Source organism: Chiloscyllium punctatum, chromosome 33 (assembly GCF_047496795.1).
Source record: "Chiloscyllium punctatum isolate Juve2018m chromosome 33, sChiPun1.3, whole genome shotgun sequence".
NCBI lineage: Eukaryota > Metazoa > Chordata > Chondrichthyes > Orectolobiformes > Hemiscylliidae > Chiloscyllium > Chiloscyllium punctatum.
The window spans coordinates 26,521,034-26,546,458 of record NC_092771.1 but is presented as its reverse complement, the minus strand read 5'-3'; the positions used below and the strand labels follow the sequence as shown (position 1 = coordinate 26,546,458).

General features: G+C 42.5%; 1 protein-coding gene across 5 annotated transcripts in view; it reads left to right on the top strand.

The window, feature by feature from the left end:
* The first annotated feature begins 13,286 nt into the window (after positions 1 to 13,286).
* The window catches only part of ap3b2 (adaptor related protein complex 3 subunit beta 2), a 232,821-nt gene continuing 220,682 nt past the window's right edge, over positions 13,287 to 25,425 (top strand). For 2 of the 5 annotated variants that reach the window (XM_072553206.1, XM_072553202.1), the window contains exon 1: positions 13,287 to 13,475. In XM_072553206.1, coding sequence (XP_072409307.1) covers positions 13,369 to 13,475 — 107 coding nt within the window. In that variant the 5' untranslated portion in view covers positions 13,287 to 13,368. Of the gene's footprint in view, positions 13,476 to 15,217; positions 15,326 to 24,018; positions 24,035 to 25,425 lie in introns of those variants that run through there. The other 3 variants (XM_072553203.1, XM_072553204.1, XM_072553205.1) reach the window with 3 other exon arrangements.

Below are 25,425 nucleotides of genomic sequence, written 5' to 3'. Positions count from 1 at the left end.
ATCTGTTAAACCTCACTAAGCTTCCTCCAACAACGTTCAACAAATCTGTGACCTCTACCACCAAGAAGGACAAGGGTGATATGTAACATCACATTTCACACCTACACAACATTCTGACTTGAAGCTATATCATCCATTCTTCACTGTAACTGGGTCAAAATCCTGGTTCTCCATCCCTAACAGCACTGGACTGCAGCTGTTCAAGAAAATGGCTCACCACCACCTTCTCAAGGGTAATTAAAGTTAGACAATAAATATTCGGATACAATGACACGTGCACACTGTAAATGAATGTGAGAAGCACAGTACAATTGACTGACTTTTCAGTGGTTGAAAGTCCACCAGGATTCCTATTCTCATCATTAACCAATAGTCTTTGCTTGTTGTATGAACTATTTGTGGATGTAATGTCCCTACAGTTGAATGGTTTTATGCTACTCATGGCCTGGCAAGTTAATGAGTAATGGTTACCTTTTGCTGATTTCTGGACTCATGGATTCACACCTCTACAGTGAGTCACATCCTGTTAATGAGAAAAAAAATTGATGAAGGAATGATAAGTGCTAATCTTTTGAAGCACTATCATTCAGGCCTCACATGGATTGATCCAGAAATCTGCATCAACAACCACAGTCAGCTATAGATAATAGCTATGCTAATTGCATTAATTATGGAGAAAAAACATTAAAAGAAAACCTTGCAATTATACAGCACCTTTCAAGACTATTTGATGTCTCAAAAAGTTTCACAGCCAATGAAATACTTTAAAAACGTAACCACTGTTCCAATATAGGAAACAAGGTTGTCAATTTGTACAAAGCAAACTCCCCAAATAGTAAAGTGAGAATGACCAGATGATCTGTTTTTTTTCCTGATGTTGACTGGGGAATAAATATGAGTCAGGACACCAGGGAGAACTTATGTTTACATGGGAGAAAGGAGTGCCAGCAATTTCAAGGACTTGAAACACCTGCCAATTGTGTGGTAGGAGTTCATGCTCTAGGATTTGACTCATCAGCCACACAAGGGCTCACAGAATCCATGACCAGTGAGATGAAATGTCTATGGGCAATCATATTTGTTAGTGAATGATTGTCAATGATGATATGCAATGTGGATGTCACTAGCTAGGCCACATTTATTGTCCTCAGGGCATTAACCTGTGATCTAGACTGCTAGTCCAGTGAATTCACCATTACTCTACTGCCTCTCCACCTTCTCCCCTGCTCTTCTCCAAAACCCAAACAGGTAGGTGAAGATTTGGATTTAATGTGTCAACTGAAAAACAGTGTTTCAGACAATGCAGCACTGCCTCAGTATTGCACTGCAATGACAACTTTGATTTTTGTGCTCAGACCTTAGAATGGACCAGAGTTCTGAGACATTCCTCACCTAATAAGCAAAGCCAGGGCAACAATTATTATGAAAATGCTGATTGTGTTTCCATTGCCTTGGCTTCTTGTGCCTGACCTAAGCTTAGCCGACTTGCCCACTTTGATACCTTTCAGCCTTGATCAGTTTCAATGATCTTTGTCAATAAGAGAACACTTGTTGTTCACTTGACCTCACCTGAAGGAGCAGTGCTCTGAAAGCTTGTGATTTAAATAGACCTGTTGGACTATAACCTGGTGTCATATGACTTCTGACCTTTTTCCCTTTTAAGATATTTTATACAGATGTTCTATATTGATCGAAGATCTCAGATCAAATTAAGCTGTATAGTTTTGAGAAATTGGTTGGCAGCATTTTCTACCATGAGAGTGAACTGCTGAGATACAGCAAACCAGAGACAACAGCATGTGTGCCAGAGATCTAAAGAAATGACCAGTGACTCCAAACACAAATGCCACCTGCTTTCCCCTTCCCATACATAAACACTTTGCCACTTAGAGAATAGGCTTTATTGTACAAATTGTAGCAGAGGTATGAGATTACATGCACCTTGTGGTAAACTCCTTATTGTTCAAGTTGGGAGTGTGGTGCTGGAAAAGCACACGCATCATCTGAGGAGCCAGAGATTCTGATGAAGGGCTTTTGCCCGAAACGTCAACTCTCCTGCTCCTCGAATGTTGCCTGACCTGCTGTGCTTTACCAGCACCATGCTCTCGACTCTAATCGCCAGCACCTGCAGTCCTCACTTTCGCCTCCTTATTGTTCAAGGGTGACCAAGCTATAAGTAACTTGATCATTTTCTGTGGTTCCTACCATTACTGAAGAGACTAAATAGAGATCGGCAAGGACATCCACATGAAGTGGTAGTTTCAATCTTTGTTATTGGTGCTTGGGGAATCTTCTACATCGACATCACCACCATCCTTCTTGAGCATGTTGGATGCTACAAGTTTGGCGAGGATGGTCCTTGAAGCATACAGAACCAAATTTCAGCACTTGTCTCTGCATGGGCTGATCACCACAGTGTTTATTAAAGGGAAGTGTTTCACAATGCAGGAGAAGGATCTTTTTTGAGGGAGTCTTTGTACCATCTGTATTGACCACCTTGATGTTGGTCAGCCCAAGACAGTTCCCCACAGAAGGTCTGCTTGAGGATTTTGAAGGCATGCCCATTAAAGTTGCATTTTTTGAAGGGTGGTTCAGCATAATTGAGCCTAGCAAGATGGACCACCTTATTGTTTGTGATTACATCAGATGCTGTTCCAGTCAAAGATTTTATGGAATGCTCAGTACTTTGTTCCCTAATCCATTAAGAATTTGGAATACTAAATTGAGATGGCAACTCTTCTGCAATTTTTTCAAACTATGATGAATATGGAAAGAAGAGCTTCACAGACTTCCTCCAAAACGTATTTGTCAGAAATCCTACAAAAGATAAAAAAAAACCTTTGCACATAGCTAGTGGTTGGGGTCTGGTATATGCTATCGGACATATCTGGTAATATGCTACCCGTGGTGGAGGTAAGTTCAATTGAGGCTTTCAAAAAGAAATTAGATGATTATTTGAAAAAAAAGAATGCACAGGGTTATGGAGAGAAGGCGGGAGAATAACACAGAGTGAATTGCTCATTCAGAGCAGTAATGCAGAAGTTTTAGGCGAAATTGTCTCATTCTCTAGTAATTGTGATTTTGTGAAAATGAAAGAATATTGATTTTTTTTTAAACTCAGTGATAAGTTAGCTGTGGCTGTGTGGGTATGACACTCCTCTGACTCAAACGGTTATGGGGTCAAGTCCCATTCTGAAATTTTTGGAATATGTTTGCTTGGCAAACACTACACTACAGTACTGAAGAAATACTTCAATGTTAGGGATGTGTCTTTTTTTTATAAATATTTTTATTAAATACCTTTTTAAATCTTTTACAAAACATCAAACACAAAAAAACCAAAAAACAGAAAAGCAGAGGCAGTACAACAAAGTCATAACACGACACTATTATTAATGAATGACCTACTATTCTACCAGAACAAACGTATGTACTTAAACTAAACTACAAACAAATTAAATAAATATTAACTTAAACTAAATTCAAGTAACTTAAATTATAGCTCACTACTTTATTCTATTTCACTCATCACCCCTCCACTGAGGCTCCCATCCCTGGGAGTACCAGCTATAAAACCCATATTGTTTTTCCCCAAGCCTCCCCCTCCAGTGCTCCACAGGAAACCATACTGACTCCCACGGCTATGCCACGGCCCTAATTAATATTGCTCATAAGTCTGCATCTATATAATTTAAAAAGGGCCGCCAAATCTTGTAAAATTGCTCCGTTTTGTGTTGCACCATATGTGTGAGGTAGTCTTGGGGGAGATGTTCCATCACCAGCCTACGCCACCCCAAAAACCACCACCAACGTCCAATTCACTAGAATGTTCTTCCTCGCACAGTGGTAAGAATATTACACAATCTCTTCCCATGTTCCCCCAGAGAGGGCAAATTTGGCAACCCCAGAAGAAGTATCCACGTTAATTTAAATCCCCAGATGTCCTTTAGCTCCCTTATTTATAGCACTCCAGTATCTCTGGGTCTTACAACAGGACCAGCAGCAGTGTGTAAGAATGCTTATACTAATTTTACATTTGGCTCACCCTGATGATACTCCTCTCTTGAACTTCGCGAGCCTCTCTGACACCATATGAGCCCTGTGTAAGATCTTCAATTGCATAGCCTGTGCTCTGTTACATACTGAAAATTTCCTTACATTTCCCCACATATCTTCCCATACCTCTGATGAAATATCCTCTTCTAGCTCTCGATTCCACATCCTGCAGAGTCCTTCCACATCCCCCAAGGCACGACCTTTCTGTAAATGATACAAAGTACTGTCTGAAAGAGCACCCAGACAACGGAGTACTCTTTTTTTTCCAAACAGAAAGTGAGGACTACAGATGCTGGAGTACCAGAGTTGAAAAGTGGGGGGCTGGAGAATCACTGCTCTCTGCTCCTCGGATGCTGCCTGGCCTGCTGTGTTTTTGCAGCATCACATTTTTCAACTCTTCTTTTTCCAAGTCTGACTTGTAACACTGAGCCAGGAGCATGGTCTTCCTCTGTGTATAGTCCCTTATCTGAAAGTACGGAGAAGGTCCCTATTAGACAATCCGTGTTTCTGGCTTAACTGACTACCCTCTCGAACAATCTCCTAGGCATGAGATTCCCTTATTTTCCATTAACTTAACGCTGGAGTCCATTGCCCCAGGTTTAAATCCTTGGGCTCCCACTAATGGGGAAACGGTGAGGTCTTAGACCAATTGCCCTCGCCTTACCTCATTATCCTCCATCCTTTCACCGTATTTAAAATGATTGGATTCTTACACTGCTCGGTCATGGATTTCATCTTATTCATAAATAATAAATTAACTAGAGGATATCACGATTGCGGGGCTTCAATGTCAAACCAAATTGACTCCGAATTCCCCCATACCCAGTCACCAACATTTGCTAAGAGCACTTATTTGATATTTCTTCAAATCCAGAAAATCCACCCCTCCCTCATCCTCCAAAAGCTGCAATTTGGTAAACTTAATTAGAGGGCATCTGTGGCACCAAATAAAGGACCCTAGCCAACTATTGTTGTCTGGGTAGCAACAACGGGAGCATTCTCATGTGGTACAACAAGTGAGGAAGAACATTCATTTTAATCAGGGCTATTTGGCCCAAACATGACAACGGTAACCCCCTCCCACCACTGCAAATCCTGTTTTATCCTCTCCAATAGTTGTACATAGTTAGCTTTATACAGCTGGTGGAAGGAAGGGGTAATAAAAATTCCCAAATACAAAAAAACCTTTGATGACCATCTAAACGGGAACTGCATTCCATCCTTCAGATTAGGCACCTCCACTAATTCCCCCACCAGTGTGGCTCCCCGACTTTGTAATGTTGATCCTGTAGCCCGAGAAACCACCAAATAAATTAATTGTTTGAATCAGTCAAGGAACAGACTTCTCCAGATAAGCCAAGAACAAAAGGACGTCATCAGCATATAGGGTGATCTTATACTCCCGCATTCCCACCCTTGGCGCCACAATTTCAGGATACCTTCTGAAAGAGTCAGCTAATGGCTCAATTGCCAAGGTGAATAATAGCAGTGAGAGAGGACACCCCTGTTAACTACCTCTCCCAATGTTAAAATTATCTGACAGCATCGTTTGTAATGACTGCCGCCTTAGGATCATTATACAATACTGCCACCCATCTGGCAAAGGATCCCCCAGACCAAAGCGTTCTCAGGCCCCAGATATGGTCATTCTATCCGATTAAACATCTGTTCTGCATCTAGGGAGACCACCAAACCCGGGATCAATCTTTGCTAGCATACCTGCACCATATTCAGTACCCTTCTGATACAGTGGCACAGTGGTTAGCACTGCTACCTCACAGCGCCAGAGACCCGGGTTCAATTCCTGCCTCAGATGACTGACTGTGTGGGGTTTGCGCGTTCTCCCCGTGTCTGCGTGGGTTTCCTCCGGGTGCTCCGGTTTCCTCCCACAGTCCAAAAATGTGCAGGTCAGTGAATTGGCCATGCTAAATTGCCCGTAGTGTTAGGTTAGGGGGTATGGGTGGGTTGCGCTTTGGCGGGGCGGTGTGGACTTGTTGGGCCAAAGGGCCTGTTTCCACACTGTAAGTAATCTAATATTGTTAGAGGAGCTATGGCTCTTAACAAAACCTGTCTGATCTTCTTTTATAATATGGGGCAGGAGCTTTTCCAACCTCAGATCTTGGATAGAATTTTAAAATCTACATTTAACAGTGAAATTGGTGTATGAGAAGCACATTCTTTAGGATCTTTCCCCTTCTTTAAAATAAGGGAGACATATTAGCCTACTTAAGAGAAGGCAGCGGACAATCCTGTTCATTTGAATAGCTATACATCCCCAGAAGTGGCTCCACCAACACATTTATGAATTCCTTATAGAATTCACTTGGGAATCCATCTGGCCCTGGTGCTTTGCCATCCTGGAGATGCCTTATTACTTCCTGCACTTCCTGTACCATTACAGGCACATTCAATAAGGAAGCCTGTTCCATGTTTATACTGAGGAGGTCCAGATTCTCAAAAAAGGACTGCATTCTCGCTGCACCATGTTCGCCTCCCTCCAACTGATATAGCTCTGCGAAGTATTCCCTAAATCTAACATTGATCTTCTTCAACCAGCCTTCTCCCTAACAGACATGATAGATCAGGAAGCTGTTTTCCTCCAAGCCAAATATGCCAGATATCTACCTGGCTTATCTCCAAATTCAAACAGTCTTTGTTTAGCAAAGGAGACCTATTTTTTTAGCCATTTGTATGTGCAATGGGTCGAGAGCCGTCTGGAGAGACATGACCTGCTACAACTTGACCAAAGAGGGCCTATTATAATATGTTTCCTCCGCTATCTGCAGCTGGGCCTCCAGCATCCGTTGTTGCTCCTCCCTCTGCCTCCTTCTAGTCACAGAATACAAAATGATCAGGCCTCATAAATATGCCTTAATGGCCTACCAAAGTATTGCTGGATTACTAGCCGTACCTGAGTTGTTATCCCAGAAGGCCCTGAACTCTCTTCTGATGTACTCAACAAATTTGCTATCCCTTAACAGAAATGGGTCCATGCGCCAGTGCTGTGCATCCATTCCACTACCCTTGATTTTAACATCTAAATACTCTGACGCATGATTCGAGACAGCTATATTCACAATTTTGCACTCCAATGTTCAGTCCAAACTGTCATTTGGCATTAAAAAAATGTCACCTTGCGTTATGGCACTTGTATGGGTTGGAGTAGAAAGTAAAGTCTCTCCCATTAGGGTGGAGATGCCTCCACATGTCCACTAGTCCCAACTCTTCACACATGTCCACCAACTGCTTAGATTGTGCGGGCATACCTGCCGGGTCATTTGGCGCCCTGTCAACTTCGGGATCTGTTAGGTGATTAAAATCCCCTCCTATGATCGTGTGGCACACCCCAAGATTCATTAATTTAGCAACTGTATCAATTAGAAATTTAAGATGGTTCACCATGGGACAATATACATTCAAGATGCCATACTCCTCTCCATGTATTAGGGCTTTAAGAATGATAAACTGTCCATGTTTGTCCTGGATCTGCTTTGTTACCTGGAAAGGGAGGATCCTTCTTACCAGTATAGGCACCCCTCTATTCTTAGAGCTGAAGGAGGAGAAGAATACCCTGCCATAACCCCCCCGCTGCAGTTTCAGATGTTCCTTATCAGTTAGAAGCATCTCTTGCAGTAGGGCGATGTCCATCCTTTCCTTCCCAAGGCTTGATAACATCTTCCTTCTTTTAATAGGAGAATGGCTCTCTTTTATGTTCCATGTGTACCATCTGAACAAATCACTAGCCATGGTCGTCCAGGTCAGCCCCTGGTTTAGGGATGTGTCTTTTGGTTAAGATCTGATCTGCACTCTCAGATGGTCAGAAAGGACCTTGTGGCAGTACTTCAGAGGAAAACCACAGGAAGTGCTCTTTGGTTACCTCAGCCAAATTTATCACTAAAACAGATGATACGTTTAAATTTAAATTTAAAATCTTTAAATTAATTTAACAATTCTAGATAGGAGTGAAAGGAACAGGGTAGTCATTATGGGGGACTTGAACTTCCCTAATATTGACTGGAAGTGCTATAAATCTGCTATAAATCATCAGGTGGATCAGTTTTTGTACAATGTGCGCAGGAGGATTTCCTGACACGGTACGTCAAAGGGCCAACAACAGAGGAGACCATACTGGATCTGGTACTTCGTAATGAACCAGGCCAGGTTTTTGATTTAGTTGTAGGTGAGCACTTTGGTGAGCGTGACCATAATTTGGTTAGGTTTAATTTAGTGATGGAAAGGGATAGGTACACACCACAGAGCAAGAGTTATAGATGGGAGAAAGACAATTATAATGCATTCAGACAAGACTTAGGAGGGATAGAAAGGGATAGCAAAATACAAGGAATGGGGACAGTTGAAATGGGGAGCTGGTTTAAGGAATAGATATTGCGTGCCCTCGATGGGTATGTCTCTGTCAGGGAAGGAGGAAGTGATAAGGGAAGGGAATCGTGGTTTACTAAAGAAAAAGTATCTCTTGTTAAGTGGAAGAGGGAGGCTTATGTGATGTTGAGACAAGATGGTTCAGATGAGGCAATGGAGAGTTACAGATTAGCTAAGAAGAGCAAGGAGGGGACATGAGCAGTCATTAGCAGGTAGAATAAAGGAGAACCCTAAAGCTCTCTATAGGTATGTGAGGAATAAAAGGATGACTAGGATAGGAATAGCGCCAGTCAAAGACAGAAGTGGGAAGTTGTGTGTAGACTCTGTGGAAATCTGAGAGGTGCGAAACAAATATTTCTCATCTGTCTTCACTCAGGAAAAGGAGAATATTGTGGAGGAGAAGACTTGGATGCAGGCATAGGTGGATGGGTTTGTAAGTTTGCAGATGACGCTAAAGTCGGTGGAGTGGTGGACAGTATGGAAGAATGTTGCAGGTTGCAGGGGTCTTGGATAAACTGCAGAATTGGGCTGAGAGGTAAAGCGATTCACTTTGGAAAGAATAACAGGGAGGCAGAATGCTGGGTCAATGGAAAGATTCTTGACAGTGTGGATGTGCAGAGGGATCTTGGTGTCCATATACATAGATCCCTGAAAGTTGCCACCCAGGTTGATAGTGCTGTTAAGAAGGCATACGATGCTTTAGGTTTTATTAGTAGAGGGATTGAGTTCCAGAGCTGTGATGTCATGCTGCAACTGTATAAAATGCCAGTGTGGCTTCACTTGGAATATTGTGTACAGTTCTGGTCGCTCTATTATAGGAAGGAATGTGGAAGCATTGGAAAAGATGCAGAGGATATTTGCCAGGATGTTGCCTGGTCTGGAGGGAAGGTCTTATGAGGAAAGACTGAGGGACTTGGGTCTATACTCATCAGAGAGAAGAAGCCTAAGAGGAGATTTAATAGAGACATACAAGATGATCAGAGGATTAAATAGGGTGGACAGTGAGTCTTTCTTCTAGGATGATGACGTCGGCTTGTACAAGGGGGCATAGCTACAAATTGAGAGGTGATAGATTTAAGACAGACATCAGAGGCAGGTTCTTTACTCAGAGAGTGGTAAGGGCGTGGAATGCCCTGCCCACCAATGTAGTTAACTCAGCTACATTAGGGGTATTTATATAGTCCTTGGATAAGCATATGGATGATGATGGGATAGTGTAGGGGGATGGGCTTAGATTAGTTCACAGGTCAGTGCAACATTGAGGGCTGAAGGGCCTGTTCTGCGCTGCGTTGTTCTATGTTCTATGTTGTGGTTATTCGTGAGAGTTTACTGTGTGCAGATTTGCTGCTGCATTTGCTACAGTAAAGCATTTCAGAAACACTTAATAAGCTGTAAAGCAAACTGGAATGTGCTAATCTGTGAAAAGTCTATATAAATACAAGTCTTTACTTTTTTGAAGCTGTTTGTTCACATTGCAGAGTTTCTTAGGCTGGTATTTTTGTCTGCACACTTGAAATCTCTCACCACTCAACAGTACATCTCACCACATCACTCCCTGAACCATTCACACATCAACTCCCAAATCATCACACAATCAATAGCCTTTCTCTAACTCCACATTTTCTCACACTATTTCCATTTCTGCACAAAACACTGTGAACTGATGCAGTACAATGAGAAAGCCACTGGTATAACAAAGAGCAGTACAGCACAAGACAACCTTCGGCCAACCATGTCTATGCTGGCCATGATGCCATTCTAAACTAAGATGTGGAGGTGCCAGTGTTGGACTGGGGTGGACAAAGTTAAAAATCACACAATACCACCCCCATCCTCCACTGATTATAGTCCAACTGGTTTATTTGGAAATACAAGCTTTTGGAGCACTGCACCTCTGTCAGGTAGCTAATGAAGCAGGATCATAGGACAGTGTCCTATTATGCTGCTCCACTAACTACCTGACAAAGGAGCAGCGCTTCGAAAGCTTGTACTTCCAAATAAACCTGTTGGACTATAACCTGGTGTGTTATTTTTAATTCTAAAATAATCCCATCTGCCTGCACATGGTCAAATCCCTCTATTACCTGCTGATTTATATGTCTGGCTACGTGCCTTTTAAATTAACTGTTCTTTCGTGAGAATATGAACGCTGAACAAACACCAATATTTCCCATTTTGGGCTAAGTGTCAATTTCAGACAGTCTTATGGAGTTTTTCCCTCACTCAGCCTTGGTAACTTTTCCCATGCAATTCTCTGTCATTCACTTAATTAATTATGCATGCTGCCTCTACATCTCCGCTCTCTAATAACTTTGTAGTCTCAGCAGTGGAACTGCTCACTGATGCTGGGATGTTCTGGTATTTATACCATAATTAAACCGCACCTATCATTTCAGCGTAGGAACTGCCAGGACCTGTCCTTGACCCTCAACCACAAATCTAAAGAAGGTTCACAAAGTGAAGTTAGCATTCTGGTTTGTAGACAGAATCGTGGAGATGAGGTATGTCCTCTTTCCTCAGGACTTCAGCACCAGGTACTGCCAGCCTGGTCTGAAATAGCCACCCAAGCAGTGCAGTGTCCACAGTCTGGAGGAATAGACTCTTTCTCCCAGTATCTTTTTCACTGTTTCTCTCTCTCTCTCTCTCTCTATCTCTCCTCTCTGCAGGAAAGTGAATAATCTTCTGAATTCTGCAAGAGTACGTGCCACCATTTTCTCCCTGCTACCTCTAAGTCTGGTACTGCACCCACCTCCCTCCAAGTCTCGAGGTCTACCACTCTCAGCATCTTCTCTCATTGGTTCTCACCTGCCGCAACTCCCAAACAACTAAGCCTTTCCGTCATCTGTACTTCCGAAAGTTGGGACACCCTCTCCGCATTTCCTGCTCTTGCATCACACTAACAACTATGCCAACCATGGCCTGGGGTTTTTGAAGATTAATACTGCAGTTCCTCTCTGGCTTGTCCAGCGCTCCTGGGTATCACTCTTACTGTGACTGGCAATCTTTATGGCTTGCTTGTACTGTGTCACCATGTTGACTCTCATAGTTCGTTAGGGAATTGGCTTCTCGCTTGTGTCGGAGAATGAGAGCTTTGTTTCTCTCGGCACCTCCCTCCTTCAACCACACAACAGACAATCTTTTCCATTCACCTCCCTCTCCACACTCTTCCCTCCCTCAGCCTCTTCCTCAAACTGTCTAATCGCAATTGTCCCCAATAGAACAAACTGTCAGTAAGCTCCTGTGTTAAGGCCTCAGGCTGCCTGAAGCCATTCAACTTTGCACTATTTGCTACTCTCCGATAACAATGATTCTCTTCCACATTTACTGCTGATAGCCTCAATAAAACAAATTGAGGAGAGAAATGGTCTGTGATTGGACAGGCAGCTCCCTGCAGAATATTTCACTTTCACTGAACTGTATTTTGGATTATGTGGACTGGCTATGAAGTCTTGGCATGAAAGCTACTGTCCATGGGATGTATGTTACACATCCTTTTATTGAGCAAAGTTACCCCCTGCCTTCAGATGGATGAAAAATATGCTATGACACTGTTCGAAGGAGAACAGGTCAGTTCTGCTGGTGCTTCATCTTTCAACCTGCACCATTAAACATGTGGCACAGACATGGTATGTGTTATGACCCATTATTCAGGACCCACATACATGAACATCAGTCATCTCAATTTTTTTGGTTGTATCCAGGAGTGGGATTGATAATGATTGCAGGAGTCTCAGTTGTCAACAAACATTAACTTTTATTCAAACATAGTTAGTACTTACCATGTACAGGACAAACCTTTGCCTCCACCATGAGGCTGTATGGAGAGAACCATCTTCTAGTTATCATGTGACCTATCATCACTTCCCAATGATGTTGTAGGCTACCTTTGTTATCACCCCTGACTCTACATCTCCTCTCTTTCTGAGTCTATCCATTGTATAACATTATAATATGTACATCTCCGTAACCTACAGATCCCACTGCTAAATTTGGGAGGACCATCTGAAGTTGTAAAATATCAGTAGGAAAGATTCTCTCTCAAGTATGATCTCTGACCCCCACCTCACAGAATCAGTGAGAGATGAAGGAAAAGTGAGTGAATGGAGGAATAAGAGGAGGTCGTCACCAGAAAAGTAATGTTCTGCTGGATGCCAAAGAAGTGCAGAAGCAGGCCATTCAGCCGCACAAGCCTACTTCACCACAATGGCAGATGATCTGATTATCACCTCAGCTCCACAATTCTGCCTGTGCCCCATCCCCATTTTTCACCCGTCAGCCCGATGTGGCCCAAGAATCTGTCCATCTTCAAAACAAAAAGTCAGAGTCATCAGCCGCAGGAAGAAACTGGTGGAGGCTGGTACAATTGCAACATTTAAAAAGCATTTGGATGGGTATATGAATAGGAAGGGTTTGGAGCGATATGGACCTGGTGCTGGTAGGTGGGACTAGATTAGGTTGGGATATCAGGTCGGCATGGACGGGTTGGACCGAAGGGTCTGTTTCCATGGTGTACATCTCTAGGACTCTATGTCAATACCGGTCATCAACCACGTGGTCCCATTCTCCAACACCTGGCCCGCGACCTTGGATACCATGGTGTTTCAGCTGTCAACATACGTATTTCTCATACGTCGGGATGGTCTCGGTCTCGGTCTCTGCCTCCCAATGACATTCAGTGCCTCCGCTTGCTGGGGAGTGATGGAGTGAGGGGGCCATTTCCTCAGCATGCGGTTCCCCTCCAACACGTGACCGGCCGATGACTCACGTCCATCTCTGACGTCAGAGCGAGCGGCTTTCTCCCGGCCCCCCTCGACCACCAAAGACAGCGAGTGGCCCCGCCCCTCCCTCCTCCTCCCCTCCCCCACAGCTGGTTGGCCGTTGAGCGCCAGATCCTCGTGAGCCAGAGAGCGAGCTCGCTGTCCGTTCAGCACCATGTCGAGCGGCCCCGCTTACAACGACGAGAAAGGCTCGTCCCTGGGGGAGCCCGAATATGGACACGACCCTGCTAGCGGGGGAATCTTCTCCAGCGACTACAAAAGGTAACTGATCCGCAAACCACGCTCCCCCCCACCCCCCGAAAAAAAATGAGAGAGTGAAATGATTTGTCAGTCGATAGGTTTAAGTGATGCGGCAAGGGAAGGTGGCTGACGAGCAACGCCGGCTGGTGCAGGTTTTATTATTCTTCGTGCATCCGTAAAAATGCAGACTTTCCTCGGCAATGCAAAGAGGAGTGGGTGTCCTTTCGGCACCCGAGGTGGTTTCGGAAGATGCGAAGCAAATTGCGGCCGGGGTTGCGGGGTGGGAGGGAAGGGGAGGGGGGCAGGTGGGGGTGTCTTTGTTGCTGTTGTAGAAGGAGGCGAGGTGAGGTTAAGGCATTAAGGAATAATGGCTGGGAGCTTACAGCCTTCCCTCCCCCAAAGCTGTGGGATTCTGCGTCCTCTGAGGAGTCAGAGCCTTTGCAAATCCGTCCCTGGGATGCAGCAGGGCACAGCTCCAACCTGAACAGCTTCGATACCCAGATATGAGATAAGGAGAATGCAGGAAATGCTGAATGGGGAAGGAGAGGGTAATTCATCAAACAGCCTCTGGGTGTGTTGGTGACAGGCATATGTGTGCTGTCAGCTCAGAATCGCTTTTCAGCCTGGTTCTGAAATTTGGAAATCATGGTTTTAATTGCAAGGATTCAAGGAGGTGTTGCGGAAACTGCAGGTAGCATGTAACATGAAGGTTAGTGGATTTGAGAGGGGATCCAGTGCCTTGTTATTAACCGCCTTCTCCTGCTCTCTGCTTCCTGGCTACGTGCCATTTCCTACACACAGCAGTTCCTGTAAGCTTAAAATAGCAGCTGGTTCTTGTTTATTGAGTGTTTCGATGGCATGAGATTAAATACAAGTTCCTACTGCTGTGGAACCTCTTTCAGTCTGTACAGACCCCTTGTGCACTCTAATCATGGTCCAATGTTTGGTTAATAACACCTGCTCCCAAGTCTTTTGCTGCTTCCACAGACTCAGGGCGCTACAGAAACCTTGCTTCTGGTACAGCTTGGGTCTAACTCGATAGGGAGTATTTTCAGCTGTGGACACACCAATTCCAGAGGCCAGTCCTGTCCTCATCCCAGCAGTTTTCTCCTATTGGAGTAAGAATTCAGTTAGATGCCTAACTCCTTGATTGAAAAGTGCTGAGGGCAGTAGTGACCTACACATCATTACCCCAGAACAAAACATGTCTCATCGATATTGTCCAATTTTTCTCTAGGAGAACCCATAAACCCTACTGATTCTGTCAGTTGCTGTATATCAAAAATCCATCTAACTCAGCTTTGAATAAATTCAGTGATCCAGTCTCTATTGCCCTCTGGGCAAGAGAACTCCATGGATTAATAATCCAAAGAGAAGATGACTTTTTTCTCATCACCATCTAAAAAGAGAAACCTTTTCTTCTTAAACTGTATTCCGTACTTCTAGTAGCATTGTTAAGAGGAAATACCTTCCACAAGTAATTTAATTTTATTTGTTCATAGCACCTGGATGTTGCTGACAGTGATAGTGTTTGTTACAAAACATCCCTAATTAGTGGTAACTCCCTTTAACTACTGAGGTCTTTGTGGTGTAGATACAGTGACAGAAACAGTTAGGGGATGGCAATGTAGTTCCAAGCTGGATACACCAACACCACCACCGCGTAGTGAGAATTTTACATTGGAGTTATTGGGCAACAAGGTTAGGAAAATGAGACTTTCTGAGGGATAAAATATCATAATTAAATATCCCTTGATTCACAGATGACAGCTGCAAAGATAGTGGGTTTTGGCAGTGGTCTTCATGCAATTAAACAGGTTGAATCTCGGAATGCAGATCTTTTGGACACATGATGCGGAATGTCCCATGAGGTATTGGAATATAGAATGCAGGATATGTTTCCTTCTCTTTCTTTGCTGTTGCTCTACCTCATAATTAAATCAGTTTGGCCCAAGCTGTGATGCAGCTTAATGTACAGGTTGTTGCCATTTTGAATGACTGGCAGCATGCACCTACCTGTTTTAATGTCAATGCTGCTGCGCTTCATGGAAAGCTTCAGAATTTCTTTGAAGTGTTTTCTTGGAATAGTTGAGAAAAAAAGTGTCAGCGGCATGGGTGACTGTTGCAGTGGCTGACAGACTAAGTCAGGGTTGGCAGCATGTGGGTTGTGGAGGTGGGGTTAGGCTATGAGAACTCTATCAAAGATGGAACAGCCTGAGTGCCAAGAAGAGAGAAGCGAACAAGTGATGAAATCTCAGTGTGAGAGCCAATGATATTAACATGAGCTTTCCAAATGTTTAACTGCTGAACATCGTGACTCACATGTGACAACACATTGGAAAATAATGGGCCAGAGGTGGATCTCTGTGTTGTACATGTGAAAACTGCCCTTAAATCTGCAGATAGTGCCACAGATAATTTTATAGATAAGAATGAGAGGTGTCTAAGTCCAGATATTTGGCAACTCCAAGCATGGGAAGAGATGCCAGTGATGGAAATGCCTTGGCTCCAAGTCCAGTGAAAAGGTGTCACTGACTTTGTTTAACTTTGTAGCGAGGGTCAGGAGCTAAGATGTCATGATAGAGCATGCTATTTGTGATTTTGTTTAGGCTAAGCTCTTGTTGTGGCAGGGACTGAAACGTTACTCAACTTTGATGTTTTCCATATAATAGCATCCCCAGTAGAGGACCTCGAAACCTGTACAGTCAGTCCCCGTTCTCCAGCAAATTGCAATTTTTGCACAGAGGTTTTATTTGGAGAACCAGGGACAACATTTTCCTCTTCACCTATTGAATTCCATACTGCTGATGATGAATAGGGAATCATAAACTGTAAACAGTGTGAGGACACTGTGTTGTAACAAGGCAGTGGTTTTGATTGAAATACCACAGGTTAAAATTTGGTTAGACAGAATCCAGGCAGATACCTTTCTAGTCAGAGTTTTATTCCAATAACGCTCACTAGTTCCCTACTTCCATTTAGTTTCCGACATCTCTTCCAGACCCTAATTTTTCTTTCTTGGAAGTATGTCCTCACATTTCTGAGGAAGCCCTGGGTGGGGAAAAAAAAGACTGAAGTGGTAATATATGAGTTTTCCACTCCTCATGGAATCTAGTTTGATAGGTTTCATGTTTCTGAAATCTCCCTGGTAATTTTAAAACACAGCGTTTCATTTTTATTTTTCAATGGTTTGTTTGCTTGAATAATGTTTTTCACCTTGAGATTTATATAGCTGTTGAAAAGTGTGACGCTGGAAAAGCACAGTAGGTCAGGCAGACTTCTGAACAGCAGGAGAGTTGACTTTTTGGGTATAAGCTCTTATCAGGAACTTAAGTTCTCAACTTAAGACCTCAAACTGACAGTGGACTTGTTACAGGTATATTGAAGGCTGAGATAGATGGAATTTTAACCTGTAAGGGATTCAAGGGTTTTGGAGAAAAAGTAGGAAAGTGCAGTTGAGGATTATCAAATCAGCCATGATCTCATTAAATGCCAGAAATAGGCTGAATGGTCTTCTTCTGCTTCTATGTCTTATGGTCTTATTCTGTAATTACCTTATAATGTTCCCTCACTAGCAGAAACATCTACTGTGTCAAGCTCCCTTTGAATCCTGTATGTTTCAATAAGATCAGCCCTCATTTTTCCAAACTAAAGAAATTTGCAAGATAACATTGGGAGGAGTAGTCAATAGACCCCTAAAAGCAAATACTGTATATGGTAGGACAGAGAATCTATCAAGATATAATGAAGGTCTATAACAAAGGCAGTTTATTAATCACGGATGAGTTTAAACTTTATGAAGATTGGGGTAGTCAGATTGGCAAAAAGAACTCATAGGATGTATTCACAATAGTTTTCCGGAACCATATTTGGTGAATCCACTGGTATCAGGATATTTTGGATCTGAGGCAGGTTTACTAAATTTTATCAGAGTAAAAGATCCCCTCTGAAATGGCAACCATGACATGATAGAATTTAGCGTGCAGTTTGAGAGGGAGAAACTAGAGTCAGAAACAACTGTGCTACACTAAGTAAGGACAATTACAAAGGATTGAGTGCAGAGCTGGCTGGAGTGGACTGGGCAGGAAGTTAGCAGCAAGGCAGTTGAGGAACAATGGCAAACGTTTAAGAAAAAATTTAATTGATCACAGCACCAACATATTCAAGTGAGGAAGAAAGATTCTAAGAAAGGGTAAACTAGCCATGGTTAACCAGAGAAGTTAAGGATAACAGCAGATGGAAAGAAAAAACATACAATGTAGCAAAAATTAATGGTTAGCTAGAAGATTGGAAAAAATTTGGAAACCAGCAATGTTAATCATGATTTGGAGATGCCGGTGTTGGACTGGGGTGTACAAAGTTAAAAATCACACAACACCAGGTTATAGTCCAACAGGTTTAATTGGAAGCACACTGCTTTTGGAGCGACGCTCCTTCATCCACCCGATTCTTCAATCACATTAAAGCGAATTTGCATTGTAAATTTAGAATGATAGTCGAGTTTTCTATTCTAAAGATTGATGTACAGTATTCGTTCAACTCCTCAGTCATTTCCCAGTTACCCATTATTATTGTTAAAAATCACACAACACCAGGTTATAGTCCAACAGGTTTAATTGGAAGCACACTGCTTTTGGAGCGACGCTCCTTCATCCACCCGATGAAGGAGCGTCGCTCCAAAAGCTAATGTGCTTCTAATTAAACCTGCTGGACTATAACCTGGTGTTGTGTGATTTTTAACAATAATAATGGGTAACTGGGAAATGACTGAGGAGTTGAACGAATACTGTACATCAATCTTTAGAATAGAAAACTCGACTATCATTCTAAATTTACAATGCAAATTCGCTTTAATGTGATTGAAGAATTTAGACTGTTGTTAGTAGAACAAACTTTCCTTATCTCTATTACTTATAATGTAACTCCGGGCCTATTAGTTTAAGTGGTGCAGCTATTGCGCGATTTTCGTATAACATGAGATTGCATGAGAACGGAACTATTACATTATATGAGAACTGACTCTATACTTGGATTTTCAGAAAATATTCTAAGGTCCCACACTTGGTGTTGAAGATGGTATGTTAGTATGGGTAGATGATTGGCTAACTAATAGGAGACGAAGAGTTGGGATAGGGGAGCATTTTCAGGATGGCAACTTTTGAGTAGTGGTGTGCAGTAGGAATAATTGCTGGGACCACAATTATATGGACTGATGGATTATAATGCAGTAAAATGTGAGGTTTTACACTGTGGCAGGAAGATCAAAAGGAAAACAGTTAATTTACAAGGCATTTAGATAGATACATGAATAGGCAGGGAATAGAGGAATTTGACCATATGCAGGACGATGGCATTAGTTTAGAACAGCATCATGTTGGCTCAGACACGGTGGGCTGAAGGGCCTGTTCCTGTGCTGTACTTCTCTATCTTTTATTAATAAATGAATTGAATATCATTTAAATATAAAAAAGAGAGGTTTTGCTAAAACTATACGAGGCATTAGTCAGACCACAGTTTGAAAAATTCCAACTGATTTGAACCCATTATCTAAGGAAAGCTATACTGGAGGTAGGCCAGAGAGGGTTTATTAGACTGATACCAGGTATGGAGGGACTGACAAGAGGTTGCTTAGGTTTGACATGAAATATGGAAGACCAGGAGTGAACCCTATTGAAATGTATGAGATTCCTTGTGGACTTGACAGGGTAGATGTGCAAAAGTTGTTTCCCTTTGTGGGAGAGTATAGGACTGGAAGGCAGAATCTCAGAATAAGACGTTGCACATTTAAGACAGAGATGAGGAGGAATTTCTTCTCTTGGAGGATAATGAAGCTGAAGACTTCTTTACCAGAGACTGCTGATGAGGCTGGGTCATTAAGTGTATTCAAGGCTAAGGCAGACATATTTTTAACCTGTAAGGAAATCAATGGTTATGGACAAAACAGCAGGAAAATGTTGAGGATTATTAGGTCAGCCATTATGTAATTGAATGGTGGAACAGACTTGATGGGCCGAATGGCCTACTTCTGTTCCTCAGTCTTATGCTCTAAATTCCAATGAATAAAGACATTATTTGTTAAGCCATTCTTGGTAAATCAAATTGTCCATCCCAAGCATCAGCCTGGTGAATCTCCCTTGAACAGCCTTCAATTGTAGTAGATGCTTCCTTAAGAACGGGTATCAAAATAGTATAGCCAGTTCTGCTATAACACAGTAGTTCCGTTCTCATGCAATCCCGTGTTATAAGAAAATCGCATAATAGCAGCACTATTTAAACTAATGGGGTCAGAATTGCGTTATAACCAATGCATGCTTTAAACATTCGCACTTTAGAATCATGTTATAGTGAATTCGCTTGAACGACCTGCATGTTATAGCAGACTAACCCCCTGTATGTAGAAGTCCAGATGCAGCTTCACCAATACAGTACCCTGTACACCTGTAACAAGACTTCAGTGTTTTAAAATTCTAACTATTGAGCAATAATGGCCAAAATTCCATTTGCCTTCTTTATTTGTTGTTGTATCTGCGTGATATATTTTGAGTTTCATGCACAAGAACACCAGGATGCTCTTTGCTGCACTGTTTTTAGAGTCAGAGAGTCATAGAGGTGTACAGCACGAAAACAGACCAACTTGTCTATGCTGACCAGATATCCTCAATTAATCTAGTCACATTTGCCAGCACTTGGCCCATTTCCCTCTAAACCCTTCCTATTCATGTAATCATCCAGATGCCTTTTAAGTGTTGTAATTGTACCACCTCCACCACTTCCTCTGGCAGCTCATTCTGTACACACACCACACTTTGCATGAAAAAGATGACCCAAAGGTCCCTTTTAAATCTTTCCCCTCTCACCCTGAATGTATGCCCTCTAGTTCTGGACTCCCCCAACCCAGGGAAAATACCTTGTCTATTTACCCTATCCATGCCCCTCATTATTTTATAAATCTCTATAAGTCATCCTTCAGCTCCAAAGCTGCAGAGAAACAGCCCCAGCCTATTCAGCCTCTCCCTATAGCTCAAACCCTTCAACCCTGACAACATCCTTGCGAATTTTTTCTGAAAACTTGCAAATTTCACAACATCCTTCCTATCGAAGGGACAACAGAATTGCACACAATATTCCAAAAGTGGCCTAACCAATGTCCTGTGCAGCCATAACATGACGTCCCAACTCCTATACTCAATGCTCTGACCAATAAAGGAAAGCATATTAAACACCTTCTTCATTATCCTATCTACCTGCTACTCCACTTTCAAGGAGCTATGAACCTGCACTCCCAGGTCTCTTTGTTTAGCAACATTCTCCAGGACCTTACCATTAAGGGTGTAAGTACTGCCATGATTTGCCTTTCCATAATGCAGCACCTCACATTTATCTAAGTTAAATTCCATCTACCACTCCTCAGCCCATTGGCCCGTTGTAATCTGAGGTAAACCTTCTGCGGTCTCCACTACACCTCCAATTTTGGTATCATCGGCAAACTTACTAACTATACCTCCTATGTTCACATGCAAATCCTTTATATAAATGATGAAAATTAGTGGACCCAGCACCGATCCTTGTGGCACACCACTGGTCACAGGCCTCCAGTCTGAAAAGCAACCATCTACAACCATCCTCTGTCTTCTATCTTTGAGCCAGTTCTGTATCTAAATGGATAGTTCTCCCTGTATTTCATATGATCTAACCTTGCTAACAAGGAGAAAGTGAGGACTGCAGATGCTGGAGATCAGAGTCGAAGAGAGTGGTGCTGGAAAAGCACAGCTGGTCAGGCAATATCCAAGGAGCAGGAGAGTCGAAGTTTCGAACATAACCTATCCATCAGAAATGAGAGGGTGGCCCAAGGGGGCTGAGAGATATATGGGAGGGTTATGGGGTTGTAACTGGCAACGTGATAGGTAGATGAAGGTGATAGATCAGAGGGGAGGGTGGAGCGGATAGGTGGGGAGGAAGATGAACCAGTAGGATAAGGTGGGGTGAGGGGGAATGAGGAAACTGATGAAATCCACATTGATCCTGTGTGGTTGGAGAGTCCCAAGGGGGAAGATGAGGTGTTCTTCCTTCAGGCGTCAGGTGGCTAGAGTTTGACAGTAGAAGGGGTATGCCCAGGACTTGCATGTCCTTGGCAGAGTGGGAGGGGGAGTTAAAGTGTTCTGCCAAGGCAACCCCACCACTCTGTGGCTGAACACATGAACTCCTCCTCCCACTCTGCCAAGGATGTGCAAGTCCTGGGCCTCCTCCATTGCCAAACTCTAGCCACCTGACACCTGGAGGAAGAACTCCTCATCTTCCGCCTTGGGACACTCCAACCACACGGGATCAATGTGGATTTCACCAGTTTCCTCATTCCCCCGACCCCACCTTATCCCAGATCCACCCTTCCAACTCGTCTCTGTCCTTTTCAAACATCCTATCTGTCCATCTTCCTTCCCACCTATCCGCTCCACCCTCCTCTCTAATCTATCACCATCACCTGCACCTTCGTCTACCTATTGCAATCCCAGTTATCTTCCCCTCCAACTCTACCCCCCCTCCCATTTATCTGTCAACCCCCTTGGGCCACCCCCTCATTCTTGATGAAGAGCTTATGCTCGAAACATCCACTTTCTTGCTCCTCAGATGCTGCCTGGCCGGCCACGCTTTTCCAGCACCACGCTCTTCAACTCTAACCTTGCTAACCAGTCTACCATAGGGAACCTTGTTGAATGCCTTACTGAAGACCGTATAGATCTCATCCACCGCTCTGGCCTCATTCAATCCTCTTTGTTACTTCTTCAAAGAACTCAATGAAGCTAGTGAGACATGATTTCCCATACACAAAGCCATGTTGACTATCCTTAATCAGTCCTTGCCTATCCAAATACATGCAAATCCTGTCCCTCAGGATTTTCTCCAACAACTTGCCCACCACTGATGTCAGGCTCACTGGTCTATCGTTCCCTGTCTTTTCCTAACCACCTTTCTCAAATAGTGGCACCATGCTGGCCAACCTCCAGTCTTCTGGCACCTCACCTGTGACTATTGATGATCCAAATGTCTAAGCAAGGGGGCTAGCAATCACTTCCCTAGCTTCCCACAGAGTTCTAGGATATACCTGATCAGGTCCTGGGGATTTATTCACCTTTATGCAGTTTAAGAATCCAGCTCTTCCTCCTCTGTAATGGAGACTTTTTCAAGATGTCACCATCTATTTCCCCACATTCTGTATCTTCCATGTCCTTCTCCACAGTAAATACTGATGCAAAATGCTTGTTTAGTATCTTCCCCCATCTCCTGCGGTTCCATAATAGGCTGCCTTGCTGATCTTTGAAGGGTCCTATTCTCTCCCAAGTTACCATTTTGCCCTTAATGTATTTATAAAATCACTTTGGTTTCTCCTTAACCCTATTTGCCCAAGCTATCTCATGTCCCCTTTTTGCCCTCCTAATTTCCTTCTTAAGTATACTCCTACTGCTTTTGTACTCTTCTAAGGATTCATTTGATCGCTGCTACCTATACCTGACATATCCTTCCTTCTTTTTCTTGACCAAAACCTCAATGTCTCTCTTCAGTCAGCATTCCCCACACCTACCAGCCTTGCCTATCACCCTAATAGGAACACACTGATTCTAGACTCTTGTTATCTCAGTTATGAAGTCTTCCCATTTTTTAACCGTCCCTTTACCTGCAAACATCCACACCCAATTAACTTTTGAAAGTTCTTGCCGAATACCATCAAAATTGGCCTTCCTCCAATTCAGAACTTTTAGATCCTGTGTGTACTTTTCCATCACTATTTTAAAACTAATACAGTTATGGTCAGTGGCCCCAAAGTGCTCCCCCACTGACACCTCAGTCACTTACCCTGCCTTATTTCCCAAGAGTAGGTCAAGTTTTGCACCTTCTCTAGTAGGTACATCCACATACCAAATCAGAAAATTTTCTTGTACACACTTAAGTTACTCTCCATCTAAACCCTTAATACTGTGGCAGTCCCAGTCCAAGTTAAAATCCCCTATCATTACCACCCTATTATTCTTACAGATAACTGTTGAAGTCTTGCTCATTTGCATTTCGATTCTTCCTATCAAAATGGACACCAGAGTTTTTTATTAATATTAAACCCCATCTGCCAATCAAACCCAGCAGTCCTAAAATTGTCAAAAACATTTTTATAGTACTATAGAAAAATTGCAGCACAGAAAAAGGCCATTCAGCCCATTGTGTCTGCATCAGCAGAACAAACTAATTGCCCATTCTAATCCCACTTTTAAACACCTGATCCGTAGCCTTGCAGGATACAACGCTTCAGATAGAAATCCAAATTCTTTTTAAGTGAGTCAAAGGTTTCTTCAAATATCAAATTGGGCAAATTCCAGGCATCCACCACTTTCTGGGTGAAAAATGTTTTCCTCACATTCCCTCTAATCCTTCTATTAATAGGAGAAGGCCTGAAGAAGGGCTTATGCCCGAAACGTCGATTCTCCTGTTCCTTGGATGCTGCCTGACCTGCTGTGCTTTTCCAGCAACACATTTTCAGCTCCTTCTATTAATAACCAAAATCTGCAACTCCAATATCTGACCTCTTTGCTAAGGTAAAAAGATTTCCTTATCGGTTAACTTTCGAAGCCCCTCATAATTTTGTACACAGAGATTAAATAACCCCTCATCGTCCTGTTCAATCTTTACCTATCCAATCTTTCCCCATAGCTTAAATTTTCAACCCCTGATATCATTTTTGTTAATAGCCATAACCTGCTTTCTATCTTGCCAAACAAGCTATACTTTGAGAAATGTTGATGTGCATGTCAGAGTGGGTAGCTGGTGATTTCAGCTTGTGCTGCTGGCAACAAGGAGCTTCCATATTGCTCAATGTTACAAAACAGGGTAAACCCCTCTGCTAATTTAAGACAGCAACACAGAAAAGACTCAGATTTTTAATCTGTTAAAATTCAAGAGGCAAAGAGCTATCCCAGAGGTAAATATTTAAAGTAAAAATTGACAACTTTATTCTTTAAGTCCAACAGAGAGTATTAAAACTAACAACTATTTACAACTCCTTTGTCTTAAACCTATCTTTTACTTCCCACTCTACAGTACTAGTCTGATAAAAACAAAACGTCGTGTTTCAAAACCAGTCAGCTTTGCCGAGATTTCTCTGTAGATTTTCCTCTGTAGGTTCTCTCCAGGTTGGTTTCAATGTTTTGCTGTGCAAACTCCTTCCCCAGACATGTATCTTTCAGAGATCTCTTAAACTAGCAGCCTACATTTGTTGGTCTTTGGCAGTTCTCTCTCAACTGTTCAAAAATGTCCAGTTTTATACCCCAAAACATCAGATTGTTTCATTGGTTTTAATATTATCAAAATACTAAATTCAAACTCGATTGGAGTTTGTTGTGTTGGGGCATAATTTAAACTGTTTGGCTGAATTTGAATTTGTTTTTGTCTCATGGCAACCCATCTATTCTATTTGTGACAACCATGTGTGACATTATTACCTTGTTCAGAACACTTTGTACTGTGTCAGGCAGTTTTGCTAGCTTTACAACTCTCTTTACAGTCTCTCCACACCTTCATAACATTTCCCCTTGTAAGAAATAAAATGAACTGTCATAATGAAAAGATGGTTTATTTCTTTTTTCCTTAACCACATGTTTATGACATACATATGACTTTACTCTAAGTTCATATTTACCTCCTTCCATCTATATATAACACTGAATAAAAGTATCTTATCTATACTTTATCAGTTTAATCTGCGATAACACATCTGCAATTACATTCTTATGTCCCACACCATGTATGATATGTAAATTGAAAGTCTGTAACATAAGACTCCAATGAAGTAGTTTCATATTCTTGACTTTAAAGTGTTCCAAGAATGTTAGAGGATTGTGATCTGTGTACACAACTGTCTTCAACATATTGTTCGTGACATACACATTAAAAGGTTGTAAGGCCAGTACCAAACTTAATAGTTCTTTTT